At 37.5% G+C, this 13,676-nt stretch overlaps 1 protein-coding gene across 1 annotated transcript in view; it reads right to left on the reverse strand.

Annotated features, from left to right (window-relative positions):
• LOC105621531 (pituitary homeobox x) overlaps positions 1-9,354 on the reverse strand; it is a 43,826-nt gene extending 34,472 nt beyond the window's left edge. The window contains exon 1 of the mRNA XM_012203003.1: positions 9,045-9,354. Coding sequence (XP_012058393.1) covers positions 9,045-9,354 — 310 coding nt within the window. The remainder of the gene's footprint in view (positions 1-9,044) is intronic.
• Positions 9,355-13,676: the final 4,322 nt, after the last annotated feature.

The raw sequence follows: 13,676 nt of genomic DNA on the forward strand, positions 1-13,676 counted from the left end.
GAGAGAGAGAGAGAGACAGGTTGTAACTCACAAATTTATTACTTTTCCCCGTGCTTCGAGTTATTTTATGCCAAAGACAAACTGGGCCCGTCCTGCACGAGCGAGGGGGAAACGACGACGACGACGACAACGACGACGACGACGACGACGACGACGGGAATGAATATCTCAACTGCCTCGTCGCGCGCGTTTTTACGCCCGCGGGATATATTAGTGGACCACTAATCCGTACGGATTTTACGGGACGGCTGTGCATGCGAGAACGCCGTCTTCGTCATCGTCGTCGTTGTTGTCAACGACGAAGACGACGACGAGCGACAGCGACGATTGCAGCGGTGAAGTCGCGCGCACCGTTTTCATTTCGTTCCATTTAGCCCCATCGACTCTCGTCCCGATGCGATCCCATGACCTCGGCCATGCCCGAGTTTGCGCTCGGGCTAAGTCGACTTACGCCCTTTTGTCGATATCGCGATGTTACAGTGAACTCTCTGTCGGTCGACGTCGTACTATCGAAACCTTCCGAAGAATGACCAGAGAGCTTCAGGAAATTTGCATAAAAATCGCTGCAGTAGTGCTTACGGACGTTTCTTACAGAGTGATAAACGTTATTATCATATATATATATATATATATATATATATATATACATTAAGAAAAAACAATTACTAGATCTTAACATATTTTTTTAAAACTATTTTTTAAACATTTATTTATGATAATGAATATCTAGTCAATAAAAAATGATAGTCAAGTTCAAGATTAAATCAAATTAATGATTTTTATATTAAATAAATTACATTCGATAAATATTTTGTTAGTATTATTCAAATAAATATTTATAAAAATTTAATACATTTTTTTTCAGTGTTAGAGATTGATGTAAAATAATTTATGTAATATTGTAATACAAAGATAAACAATTAAGTACTTAATTCAATTACTTTTATGTACAAATACAATTATGTCGTAATAATTACGCATGTATAATATAATAGTAAGAATATACCTTTGATAATATATAATTTTATCTTAGATATTATAATTGAAATAGATATTATAATCGAAAATTAATATTTGTCTAAATGAGTAATAAATGAGTAAATAATGCAATTTCGTTAATTTTTCGATACACATGCGCGAGTATAATCCAGGCCGTGATAACTGTACACACCGACGTTAAGCCGTGGAAACTATAAAAGCCGCGGATTATGATTTAGGCCATTGTAGTCCGATCTCCGATACAAAATTAACAGCTTGCTGTTATTTCGACGCCCCGCGCTGCTGCTTTCATCACCCATAAGTTTTACTCGCGCACGCTGCAATAAAGCTCGCGTCAATATACGCGGTATCAATCAAAAGATATTTGGCGAATTGACGTTCTGGTGCCATTAATTTATTGCTGTAATCAAACAGAAATATCTCCATATCTCTGGAATGATTTACGTTATCTGTGACGACTATGTATACGTATGAATGTGATAGTTTTCTATTGTATAGTATAAATAGTTATAAAGAATATTTTTTTCTCATAGAAAATTCGGATATTAACGGATTTATTAATATCATCAATTCACGTAATATTGTATAAATATTTATAAAAATATAAACTTATATCTATACTTTATAAATGGCTACATCATATTTCGATAGGATTATTAATATATTTCTCGGACTTTGATAATTTTATGCTCAATGATTGTTTAATAGCCAATGAAAAGATGAACATAAAAATATAAAACGTGGCATAAAAATTGTGCGTGTTTAGTGGACCATGGGACGACGTAATTCGACATTAAAGGGGGTTATGAGGGTTGGCGAGAAATATATATATCACGCAGCTGTGAAGTGCTTGAAAAGTCACATGAAATAGCTCGGTCATTGAAATTCTCTTACGCTGTTGTATTTTTATTAGTTTTAAAAATGGCATTAAAATTAATGTTCAATATCTCAGTAACGCATAATACAATAATGTTTAATAATTCAATCAAGCGCAAATAAAATACCTCTCAAATTAATTTTTAAATTAATTTTTCTTTTTTTAATTAATTAATTTTCTATCGATTGTTTTTTTTTATATTTTTTTATTTTATTATTAACTTGACACATTTTTTTTCTCTTTGTAAAACAAGACACAAGTTTTTTTCTTCGAACACGCGTTTTTCTCTGAGAAAACCAAAATGTGTCACGTATAGGGGATAGCGTTTCTCGAATGACGGACGAGCGCAGCCGTAAGTCCAATAATTACTAAAGCGTGCGATCTCCGTAATAGGAGGAACGTCGGGGTTACGTCAGGGGTTGAGGTACGACGGCGTGGTGAGAGCACCTGCGGGCCCAGCAGCCTGCTCGGGCGAGAGAAAGTCCTAGTCTGCCGCTGAGTCTCCGCCCCTAATCTCCTAATCCTTGGCTTCCTTAGGAAGTCGTTTATTAGTCAACCGCAACCAGGCGCTATGCGTCACCGGAGCAAAGTATTTTGTATCCGAAGTCTTAAAATCGCTCTGCCTATAAATACATAAAGACACTCGTGCGTCACGTCACACTGATAGGTCTCGTTAGTGAGGTTTATCATTGGACGATATATATATATATATATATATATATATATAATAAAATGCAAATTAATTTTGTAAAGCCATTAACTTAACTTACTAAAGTTAAAAAAAAATATTAACTTACCCAATCCTGATAGCTATTAACATTGAAAGAGCTCTCACAATTTTTGATGACGTTAATGTTTCATGGTATGTTTGAAATCACCTAATTGTGTATAAAGTACTCAAGAGAGATTATCCTTAAGTGTTTTGTTCTACGTAGACATCAATTCCCTTGTGATAGAGAGAATCACGAGAGCCGTACAACTACCGATTAGTTTGTTTGTCTGACACAGAAACGTCGGGAGCGATTTTACGGATAGGGTTCGTTATCGCTCGTCAAGCAATTTGTTTAGTTTCATCTTGACATGCGGAGAAAGCATATAGAATCGATGAGTAATCCGAGCACAAGTAGCTCCTTTGGGGGCGTGACGAGGATATTTAGAAAAATTCTACAAAACGAGAAGTTCAGACTGCCTGGCGCTTTCCGAAATCTCGGGTGTCAAAATTTGAGAAGACGCCGAGAACGAACGATTGGGAATAATCATCTTGTTACAATGAGAAATTATGAACCTAACTTAACATATTTTTTCTCTCTAAAATCCTGAAATCGAATCGTATCATCTTTCCGAAGGACTTTCTTAAAGACGATCAATTGAATCAAATTATAATAAAATAAAAAAAATTATAAAGATTATTTAATGTGAAAAATACACGTAGAATGAATAAATTAAAAAATACATTGTAAAAAGTCTAGTTTATTGATTAGATGTATAAATTATGTATATAAAAGTATTAAAATAACTTCCAGTTACAAGCACTTGTTTTAACAATCGTGACATTTGTTACACTAGTAGTCGCTCAATTCTCACACATCGGCACGCACAGGAATTTTGTCGGTGAAACAACCCTCGGGAATGAGCCTGTCCCAGCCGACGGCGGTTGGAACCCACTGAGTACACAAAACCTCGTTGTTGAAGTACATAGGGACCTGCCTTACCGCAGCAGCTGAGATAATGGGAAGGAAATCAGTTCATTTCTATGTTGATCCCACCAGTTCGGTCCCCGGCGCTTAAAGGATCGCCACGATTGGCTGGCTGATCGAGAAAATCGAACCGGAACATCAGCGCAGTTAATCGAAAGACCTGATCGTGCCTGCCAATTGTGAACGGTTCAAAGAAGTATTCGTGTAGAAGAATATAAAAGTATATCAGCTAATTGTCTCATAATATGATTCAAAAATTGACGTGACATTTTCATTACTATTAAAATTTTTTCAAATTTGTGTATAATTTAAATCAATTAAAGATAGCATTACGCGTTATTTATAATACCGTTTCCATTATCGTTATTTTATAACAACGATTTGGTAATGACGTTACAATTTTTCATGACGGTAATATCAGGGTTAGAATAGTCAGTTTTTCAAAGTACCATTACTCGTTTTTTATTGAAAAAAGTACCGCATTAGTTATTTTTATTGATTATGTAATCAGAATCAAGTTATTTTCCAAAATGACTGTTCCAACCCTATCATGAAAAATTGTAACGTCATTACAAATCGCTATTATAAAAAAGTAACAATAACAGTATTACAAATAACACATTACTTGCCATCCATGAAAGTTTACAGTAAATGTACTATCTATAGATATAATATTATACATTTCATATTTACGCGTAATCCAAACAGAACAAGTTACGATAAAAATCAAAACTGAAAGTAAATTTTCAGTGATCATTTTGAAGCTATTTTAATGTTAGTTTGATGTCATGATGGCTTGTTCTGCTTCTGTAATACGCATATAATAGAGCCGTTATTATATTATTGAAATTTTAAATATAGGTTCACAAATACAGGGTCACAAATGCGTTTTGATAAAACAGTTTCAAGAAACGATATCCCATCCTTTGCTTCTGTTACGTTACGGGAATTTGAAGTTTCGTTTCAGATCACTGCACGACAAAGTTTATCCCACATGCAGGAATCGCGATCTGCAGGAGTCGCGGTTCAATTTCGCGTCTAAACGCCCATAAGTTTGCGGTGAAGAGATTTTTGCGGGCGCATTCCCCGGGGAGGATAGAGGCTAGCTGAGCAATTTGTCAACACCATTAGTCCGGAAGGGAGAGGGGTGCACTAAGGGTGGACTTCGACGCATCTGCTGACTCGATTGCAAGGCCGCGCGATAATAAAGGGGTAGTTAATGACTAACGGGGGCTGCGCAGATCGGAGCCGACCGTATGCCACCCTGTTGACAAAATATTGAGCTTCTCGTCGGCCGAGTGGGGATAACAGATTTTCCGCGACGATTCTTCTTGCACTGAATTTTCGCTTGCAATCTCGATCCGATCGTCCAGCTATTTCCGCATCATTTTCATTAGAGCATGGCATTGCTTTTATCGCGGTCGACGCTGGCATTAATTTCCATCGACGTGCTGATATTAATAGAGTTCGCGTAATCCCGTCGCGATATTAATGACAATAATATGTGGGGTAGCGTTCATGATAGAAATTTTAATTCGCTCGCGGCCGCTTTGAATTTATCAATATCCTACCTGTTGACCCGATCAAGCGCCGCGACAAATAATGCGAAAGTGAGCCAGCTCGAATAGTGATAGGGTAGTTAAATGAAAAATCATTGAGAATGCATAATGCTTAGGAAAATAAGCAATATTGAGAATAATCCTTATAATAATTGTAAATTGCGTACAAAGTTTTATCTTCTGAATGGATTCATAAGCCAAAATTGATTTATCTATCCTCGTTGAATTCATCTACATATGTAGACGAGAGCACGATTTATTGTCGGTGAGCGAGTGAAAAGAAAACTTTCGATACATTGAGAAAAATGAAGCTCTTCTTAGAGTACTCGCGATCCTGAATGGTGGGAATCGCTGGCGCGAGTCTAGAACTGGAACCGGGATAGGTATAGAATGCCATTGGAATAAGATCGGGTTTAGCCGCAGTGTCGGGTTCGAGCCCCGGATAAGTCTACCTTATCCCGATAAGCCGGTGAGTTAATGAATCACAAAACAGGTGGTGGCGTTGCCACAGAAGAGGATCGTCTTCGTCGTCTTCGATGATCGCCATACGTGTGACTGAATTCACCCGTTCGCGCGAATGATACTACATTACAATGAACGACTAACGCGTTATGAAACTCGTCTTCGACTAGTCCATTTCGACGAACATTTTCAACGAACTCTTCTTCGGTTAAGATTTTGCGGTGTAACGAAGCGTTTCTATGAGTCTTGTGTATAAATACAATGCATTTGTACAATTTTTAAAATATTTGTATTGCAAATTAAATATTTAAAAAATTTGTAACAGAAGAGTAAAGAAAGATAATATTGCTCTCTTATTTCAAAAGTGACACAAAAAGTGATTTTCGAATTATTACCATGAATAAATTAAATAAACATTAGCCTATCAATCTACAAAAATAAACTTAACTTCATAAAAAATTATCACAATATAAAAAAGCAATTAAAAAAAAGCGGTTTAAAAAAATTGTTAAAATCATCATAACGCACAAAAGAATGATTTTTTAAGAGATAGGAAATGAAAATGATGACAATAATATGGTTATATTAAGAATATATTTTTTTTGCCGATATTATTTTGATTAATCAATCATTTTCTGTTATGTTGAAAAATAATTTTTCTCTTTTCTGTATTTTTTTTAGTTGTGTTGCTTTTGAAATAAAAAAATGATACGAGAACAAAATCTTCTCAAATAATATCGTTTACTACAATAACACAAATCAAAAAAACAGTTTTTCAGAAAATAAGTTTGAAATATAAAAATTTTGTAATATTACTAGTAATAAATTATAAAAACAAGACTCATATGAATAAATTAATTAATTGTAAGTAAGAGAAGAGTCAAAGTCAGATATTGGTATAATATTAATATATCTATGCATGTATATGTATTTAAATAAATTATCTCAGATATATAATTCAATATATAAATCAGATATATAATTACGCGCTGACTACTTTTCAGATTACTTTAAAATTTTACAATTTTAGCGTGATAACTGATCATAGAGACCATAAAAGTATGTTTTTTTTTTTACATACGTTCTTCCTTTTCTTTATATTTCTACTCTTCTTTTACAAACATCTAAAAAAATGGTAATTTTTGAGTTGTGTCATTGTTGTAGCAAATGAGCGACATGTTTAAGTAAAAATAGTTATATCGGACCATGGAAAATAACAAATTTAAATAATGACTAATGTTTAGCCTCTATAAAAATAGGTAAGCATGTACTCTCGAGTTTTCGGCGCATCAATATCAAATGGGCTCGAAGTTTTATCTGCCTGTTTCATATCATGGGTAGAAATAACACAACGCTTATCAAAGTTATTCGTACTAAAATTTTATCTCATCTGGCACTTGACGAGAATCAATGTCGTTTCAGACAAGAGTCTCTTATGATTAAAAAGAAAAAAAGAATCGAGTTTCAAAGAGTCTCTAAATAACATAACGTGGAATTTGTTTATTGATTTCTTCTTTTTAATTTGCTAAATGATTATATATTTATTTATAAAACGATTATCATTGTTTGAGAGATTTGCTTGTAGTACGAAACATAGATAGATTATGATTAGTTAGCAGTTGATCACAACAAAAATATTATTAATTTCGTTTCAATGTTTTCTAGAATAAGAGTGGGAGCGTGTGCAGTGAACATATTTGAATTATAGATCTTTCGATAAAAACGTGACGAGAGAGGAAATATATTAAATTTTCCTTCTTATCGAGGTTTATCGGCGAGGTAGCACGTAATTGAATATTTTAGATCATGCGTCACATTGCGATTCATCGCGCTAAATCGTGCGAACAAACCTCTCATTTTTCTCAACGAATTATTTCATCAATTCCAATTGTTTGCGCCTCGCAAGTTTATTTGTCGTAGCACGTTTGTCACGACGAATAAAGAAAGACTTCTACATTTATGCAACGTCATACGTATCAATCTTATTTTACGAATGACACATCCGATACGAGATTTTCGACGGAGAATGTACGATAATACTTTCGCGCGACGCAGTCAGGAAAAACATCAGGTACTTATCGCACGAATCAATGAGGATCGATAATATCGTCAACAATAAAATCAAGCGCTATGACAAGTCAGCTACAAGCGATTATAACGCGATAAGGTATGACAATGGAAAAAGTAAAGCTTATATCTTGTCGGAATCAATATATAAGAATTTAACATGTTGATTGTACTTAATTATCGAACTCATTTGCGAAGTTATTTTACTACGATTTTATCATACTTAATTCTTTCATGTTTTACAGAATGCGATTTGATTCATTGTATCTCACGCATTTTATGCAGCAATATTTACACTGTGAAAAACATTTGCAATTACATTAAACTTTACGTTGAATTTTAAAATAATATTTTTTTATATAGATATACAGAGTATTCTACGGGAATATGTTGAAACTGATCAGCTGTCATTGTCAAATATATTTAGTTATTAAAAAATAAAAATTGCGTTGAAAAAAGAAAAGTACGTAACTTTTAATGGGTATAGATAAAATTTAACAAAATATGATTGTATTATTTTATTGATATATATAAAAATGCGCTAAATATCCTAATGATTAATATTTTTGAAGTGCGATTATTCGAATCTGTACAAAACTCAATTCTTTTTTACGAAAACTCGTAAAAACTTTTTACATGTTTTTAATATTGTTGATAACCTTTGATAGCTGCTACTAAATTTTCCATTGTTTTGAATCGTGTTTATGATCTTGGAATAATCATTAGTTTATTTGATTATTAGCACATTTTTCATTAATAAAATAAATTTATATACAAATATATTTGTTACATTTTATTTATACTCATTAAAAACTGCAGATTTTCCTCTTTTCAATGCAGTGTATATTTTTTCAATAACTGAATACATTTGAAAATGACAGTTGACTAGCTAGTTTCAACTCCTCACCGTGGGACATCTTGTATATACTGTATTACAGTTCTGAATGAAAAAATGATGTATCTATTTATTGCGTTTATATTTTAGTAGATAGAAAACCATTTTAGATAGAAATAATTTATTCAAACCTAATTTAAACAACCAGGCATCATTTCTACACTACTTTAGAAAACTATCAATTATTTTTGTGGATTTATGCATAGGTATCAAAGTAGATAGGTATCAAAGTTGCTCTTTGAAAGAAATAATAAGAATATTAATAATTATTTCTTTTGAAACTTACTTGACATCCCTAATAAATATCTATAACAATAAGTAATAATAAATTATCTCGTGAAGATACAGGATGTGTATGTTTGTTCCATAGAAATAAATTAATGATACACGATTTGTAAATGAACTACATCTAGGTTATTGATCACTTTAAAATCACAATGATGATTGCGGGATGGCGGTAGTCTTTAGTATTGTGAACGACTCACCACGTTTAAGTTTCTCCAGCGGCTCATGGTGCAGCTGGTGGCTGGAATTGTGCAGCATCGAGGTATCGTGATGCGAATTACCGTGGAGATCATGGTGGTGCATCGCGCCCTGAAGATGGTCGCCGTGCAGGCCGGCCATCGAGGCGGTTGCCGCGTGCTGATGATGCTGCACCGAGAGGCTGCTCGGAGGTCCGATCACGAGGTCCTGCAGACACAAATCCGCATTGCCTCCGCCACCGCCGCCGCCTCCGCCGCCACCGCCGCCGCCTCCGGCGAGTTCGAGGCTCCCCCCGGCCCCGCCGCCCCGCTCCATACTATAGAAGGTTAACGTCGTGTTGACTGTTCCTTACAACTTGATGACACGATCAATCTGGCCCGCGAAAGGCCGTGAATCAGCGCGACGGTTTGTTCGTTGGCTCCTTCTAAGGACACATTCAAACGTCCTCTCTATCTCGTAGATCGGAGAATGTCGTCAACCACAAATTTGCGTGATAGTTTTTTAAAAGCGATTATCAATCAAAAACATCAAGCGGCTTGTTTCCTTCGAAAAGAGAACTTATCATGAAAATTTTGACGCATCGGTTTCTATCAGACAATACAATACGCGGATGTTAATATAATCAATAATGAGGTTTATGGATTCTTCCATAGGTTTGTAAAGAGATTATACTGGTATAATTTTCTTTTTTTTAAAGATTACAGCTTTTACAGCGTGTTCGTTAGCGTCCGTCGGCGCTCTTCCGCTGGCGCTCCGATTCTCTCGTATCATTGACAAGATAAACGTATACGCGACATTTTGCGCTGGAGGTATTCGAGATGGACCGACGGGAATTACGTGGACGGTCGCGAATTCACGGCAAGACTCCGAAATGTATGACACGTGGAGATTTGATAAATCAGGCAAATTGTTGGTTCATTGTCACTTATATTACGTAAAAAAAAACTAGAAGAGTTATAAAATACGTCGCTTAAGTAGGCTGAATTACTAGCACTATCATCCTCACAAATATCTTCCACTTGAGGTAGATGAACTCATCTACTTCTCTTGCTTCGTTTTTATCTATTGAATTTTTGTTTCTCACTTTGCTGGTGTCGAGTATTCACGATTTGTCACGATTCTTCTTCACGCTTTTACATCCTCTCTGTGAATGTCATCGAAGCGTTCATAGATCAGATAGAACGTAGAATGTTTGTAGACGTAATCAAAAGTTCCCTACAATATCTAACACTACATTGACCACTACATTGACTCCTCTCATCATCCACTCTCTCCGGCGAGATGTTTATCAAGAGCCGACATTCGCTTCTGTCACCAATCAGAGTTACGGCGAATTTGATAGCACGCGATGGACGAGCACGGCACCTTCGTGACACCACAATCTGTATTATCACCACTTCCGAATTCTCGTTCGCTACTCCGGGAATTCACTGCGTGAATGTTTACATGCGAATTACAGACGCGTGGCACGAGAACAACGTGGTCTCCTACCCGCGACCGTCGTCAGACGGCGCGGCCGCGGGTAACGACGTCGACGTCGCCGCCGTCGTCGTCGTCGTCGTCGTCGGCACGAGCGCGTCGATGATGATCGCGTAGCACTCGTCACTATTCGCACCTCTGCCCTTAACGTGCGTCGGAGAGGAGAAGCGCGGAGCGGGACACGGCGATAGAGGAAAATATAAGAAGGCGGCGGCGGTACCGCCGGTTGCAGCGGTGTATCCTGATTTTCCCGCCGGTAGATGAAACGCGTCGTAGTGGCTAGCGCCGCGTAAGTCGGTTGGTAGGTGGGTCCGCCAGGCTTAGCCGGTTGAGCCTTTCGGACTGCCTGCCGGCTTAAGTCTCTAAGTCGGTAAGCCGAGCGGATCTAGTGGTCTTGGCTGGTGCACTGGCTGCCTGCTAGCTTGCTTGCCTGCCTGCCTGCCTGCCTGCCTATAGTTGCCTGCCTGCTTGCCTGCCTTCCTTGCTTGCCGGGCGGCCTGCCTGACTGTCTGACTGCGCCTCTCCCTCTGGCTCGCTCGCTCTTACTCCCCTCCATCCATTCCTTCTCTCTTTGCCTCCACACCCGGAGCAGACTCCCCACCTATCACATCTCGCTCGTACTCGTGGCGTTACTCGCTCTCTAGTACCGCTCGTTCCCCTTGGTACGATCTCTCACGCCTGTGTCCGCGTTGCCGCTTGCACTCCTTTCCTCCCTTGGTTCATCCTATCTCGATCACATCTCTCTCACTGCTGTTTGTTTGCAATTCGCATCCTCTCGTTTTAATCGCGTGCATCCTTGTTCATATAAACGGGTTCTTGTCCGCTACCTCACGATCTCTTATACACAGCCCCTTGTCCCTCCACCGCACTCCTTCTAACCAACCCCTTCGCACGTCTTCCTCTTGCACAGCATCCCTTCTTCTAGAATCGCATGGCGCTCCTTCTCCACTGCACTTCTCGTTGCTCGTGCGATCTCTAGCACCGAATTTTCTTTCTTGTGAATCTAGTCTGCCCGAGAGTAATTTTACAGAGTAATTTTTTAGGTGCCTAGTCTGTCATTGTTTTATCTTTGCCTGTTGTTCGTTTTTAGCTATAATATTACAATATTATATAATACTTTAATAGAATTTTCTATGCTACGATCTTTCGTATAGTTATCTCTTGCGTATAGTTATTCGAGGCGGTCATACTGGTTAACGTTCAGTGTCACCGACGCGCATCCCTTCCGGTTCATCCCCACTTTCAGATTTTAACCCCACCTTTGACCCGAAGTTGCCCCTCCTACGATGGAGACAGTGGTTGGCGTGCTTGCCCCGTCGAGCGAACGCACACGCATACGTCGCACACGTGGTGTTTCCTCTTTTCTCTTGGACTACCGGCGATCTTGCGGATCTTGCTATACTACAACGATTATCGTTTGTTGTTTCTCCCGGTCGACCTCGTAATGCCTTGACCACGCGAGTTCGCGATCCCACTACCAGCGAAGTAGTCTTCGGCGATTACCCTTCGCCTTCATAAGAAATGCACTATATCTCACTGTTTGTTTACCTGAAAATTCACGTGCAAATAAAGCAGAAAAGAACAGCTTGGGATTCCTACGCTGTTGCAAGAAGTCAATCTTGCCGCTTCTCTCGCACATTCATAGAAGAAAATAGAAAGAGAGTGGAGAAAGAACATTAGAAAATTTTATTAGGTTTGTTTTTTATTGTTGCTCTGAACTGTTCTAGAACTTTCTTTCTTGTTTTCGTTAAATTTTTAAATATATATCTAAATGTACACACTAATTAGGGATAAAAGGAAAATATTATGGTATATTTTAGACCAGTAAGTCTAAAGTATAATAACTGAATAGTAAGTGCGTACTTACTGTTCAGTTATAAAAATTGTTAACAATTATCTGTGCTGTGATTTAACCCTGAAATTCATTAGAAGTCCAGTCGCGAATATAATACTCACTCAGTATATTCTATTTGTTATTTTTGTCACCACAGTAAGAAGTAATATGATTTATAAATTATTATTTTGTTTTGGATATAATCATTCAGTAACTTCACTATCTTGTACGTCGTTTCGCAAAACTGGAAATAAAGTTTACGGCTCTATTTAAAATTGGGATTGCTAGTATGCAGTTATCGCTCGGCTTATCAGTCGGAGCAAATATCGGTTTGCAGTGACGTCTGGAGTCTATATTGAGCATATTGTTCAATTTCGAGAGGTGTGCCTTGAGTACAAGGAGTTTACGACTGCGGGCATGTCTGCGCGAGCGTTGTCGAGGGAAAGCGAATTCCCAACTGTCTGATCTACTGCCAAATGATACGATTGATAGTACAACGTTCACGCGCGATTGATCTGAGAATTTAAGGCTGCATTCAGAAACTTCTTGAGTAAATCTATGTTTCATTTTATCCTTGTTTAACGTATGATTTAACAATAAGGTTAAAATGATTCATGGGTGCAGTTTCGAATGAAGTTTCTGAACGCAATCTAAAATTTATCATATCATTGTCAGGACTTTAGTGATAGCTTTTTATCATCATTTAGGAAAAAGCATTGTCATCATGATATACACCATGATGTAAATAAGAAGACGTCACGATGACCTCGAAAAGTACAATCTGATAATACATATCAGAGAGCGTACTACAAATAATATTAGTAGTAGTATGCGTGTTGGAAATAATCTTGAATGCAACAAATAATAATTTAATCACTTCTTTTTCGCTATTTAAATAACGAAGCCTAAGTTTAATGATGTTGTCTTCACACATAGCGTTGAAAATTTATAATTAAAATATGAAAGAGAAATGAAATAGATAGAAAGATTTTAGCTACAGCCTGCAATTCGCTCTCAGCTTCAGAATTTATCAAATTGCAAGTTGCATTTAGTGTTTCGTCCATTCTCCATACTACATCGATTGATATTGCGTCAACCGAATAACCTACAAGTTTCTCAGTAACTACTTCGTAGACATGACGACGCCCGACTCGTTCTTATCGTGACGGGGAGCAAGGTCCGGAAGGGTCAGAGACGAAGTGGGCCGCGCGTGATCCTCGTAAGAGAATCGTCGTCAGCAAAGGGAGCCGTGGACGTCGTGACTGGCGTCAAGAAGTTGTCACGCAACAAAATGGAGCGAGGGATGGAAGCATCTTTTCAGAGA

This window comes from Atta cephalotes (assembly GCF_000143395.1).
Source record: "Atta cephalotes unplaced genomic scaffold scaffold00034, whole genome shotgun sequence".
NCBI lineage: Eukaryota > Metazoa > Arthropoda > Insecta > Hymenoptera > Formicidae > Atta > Atta cephalotes.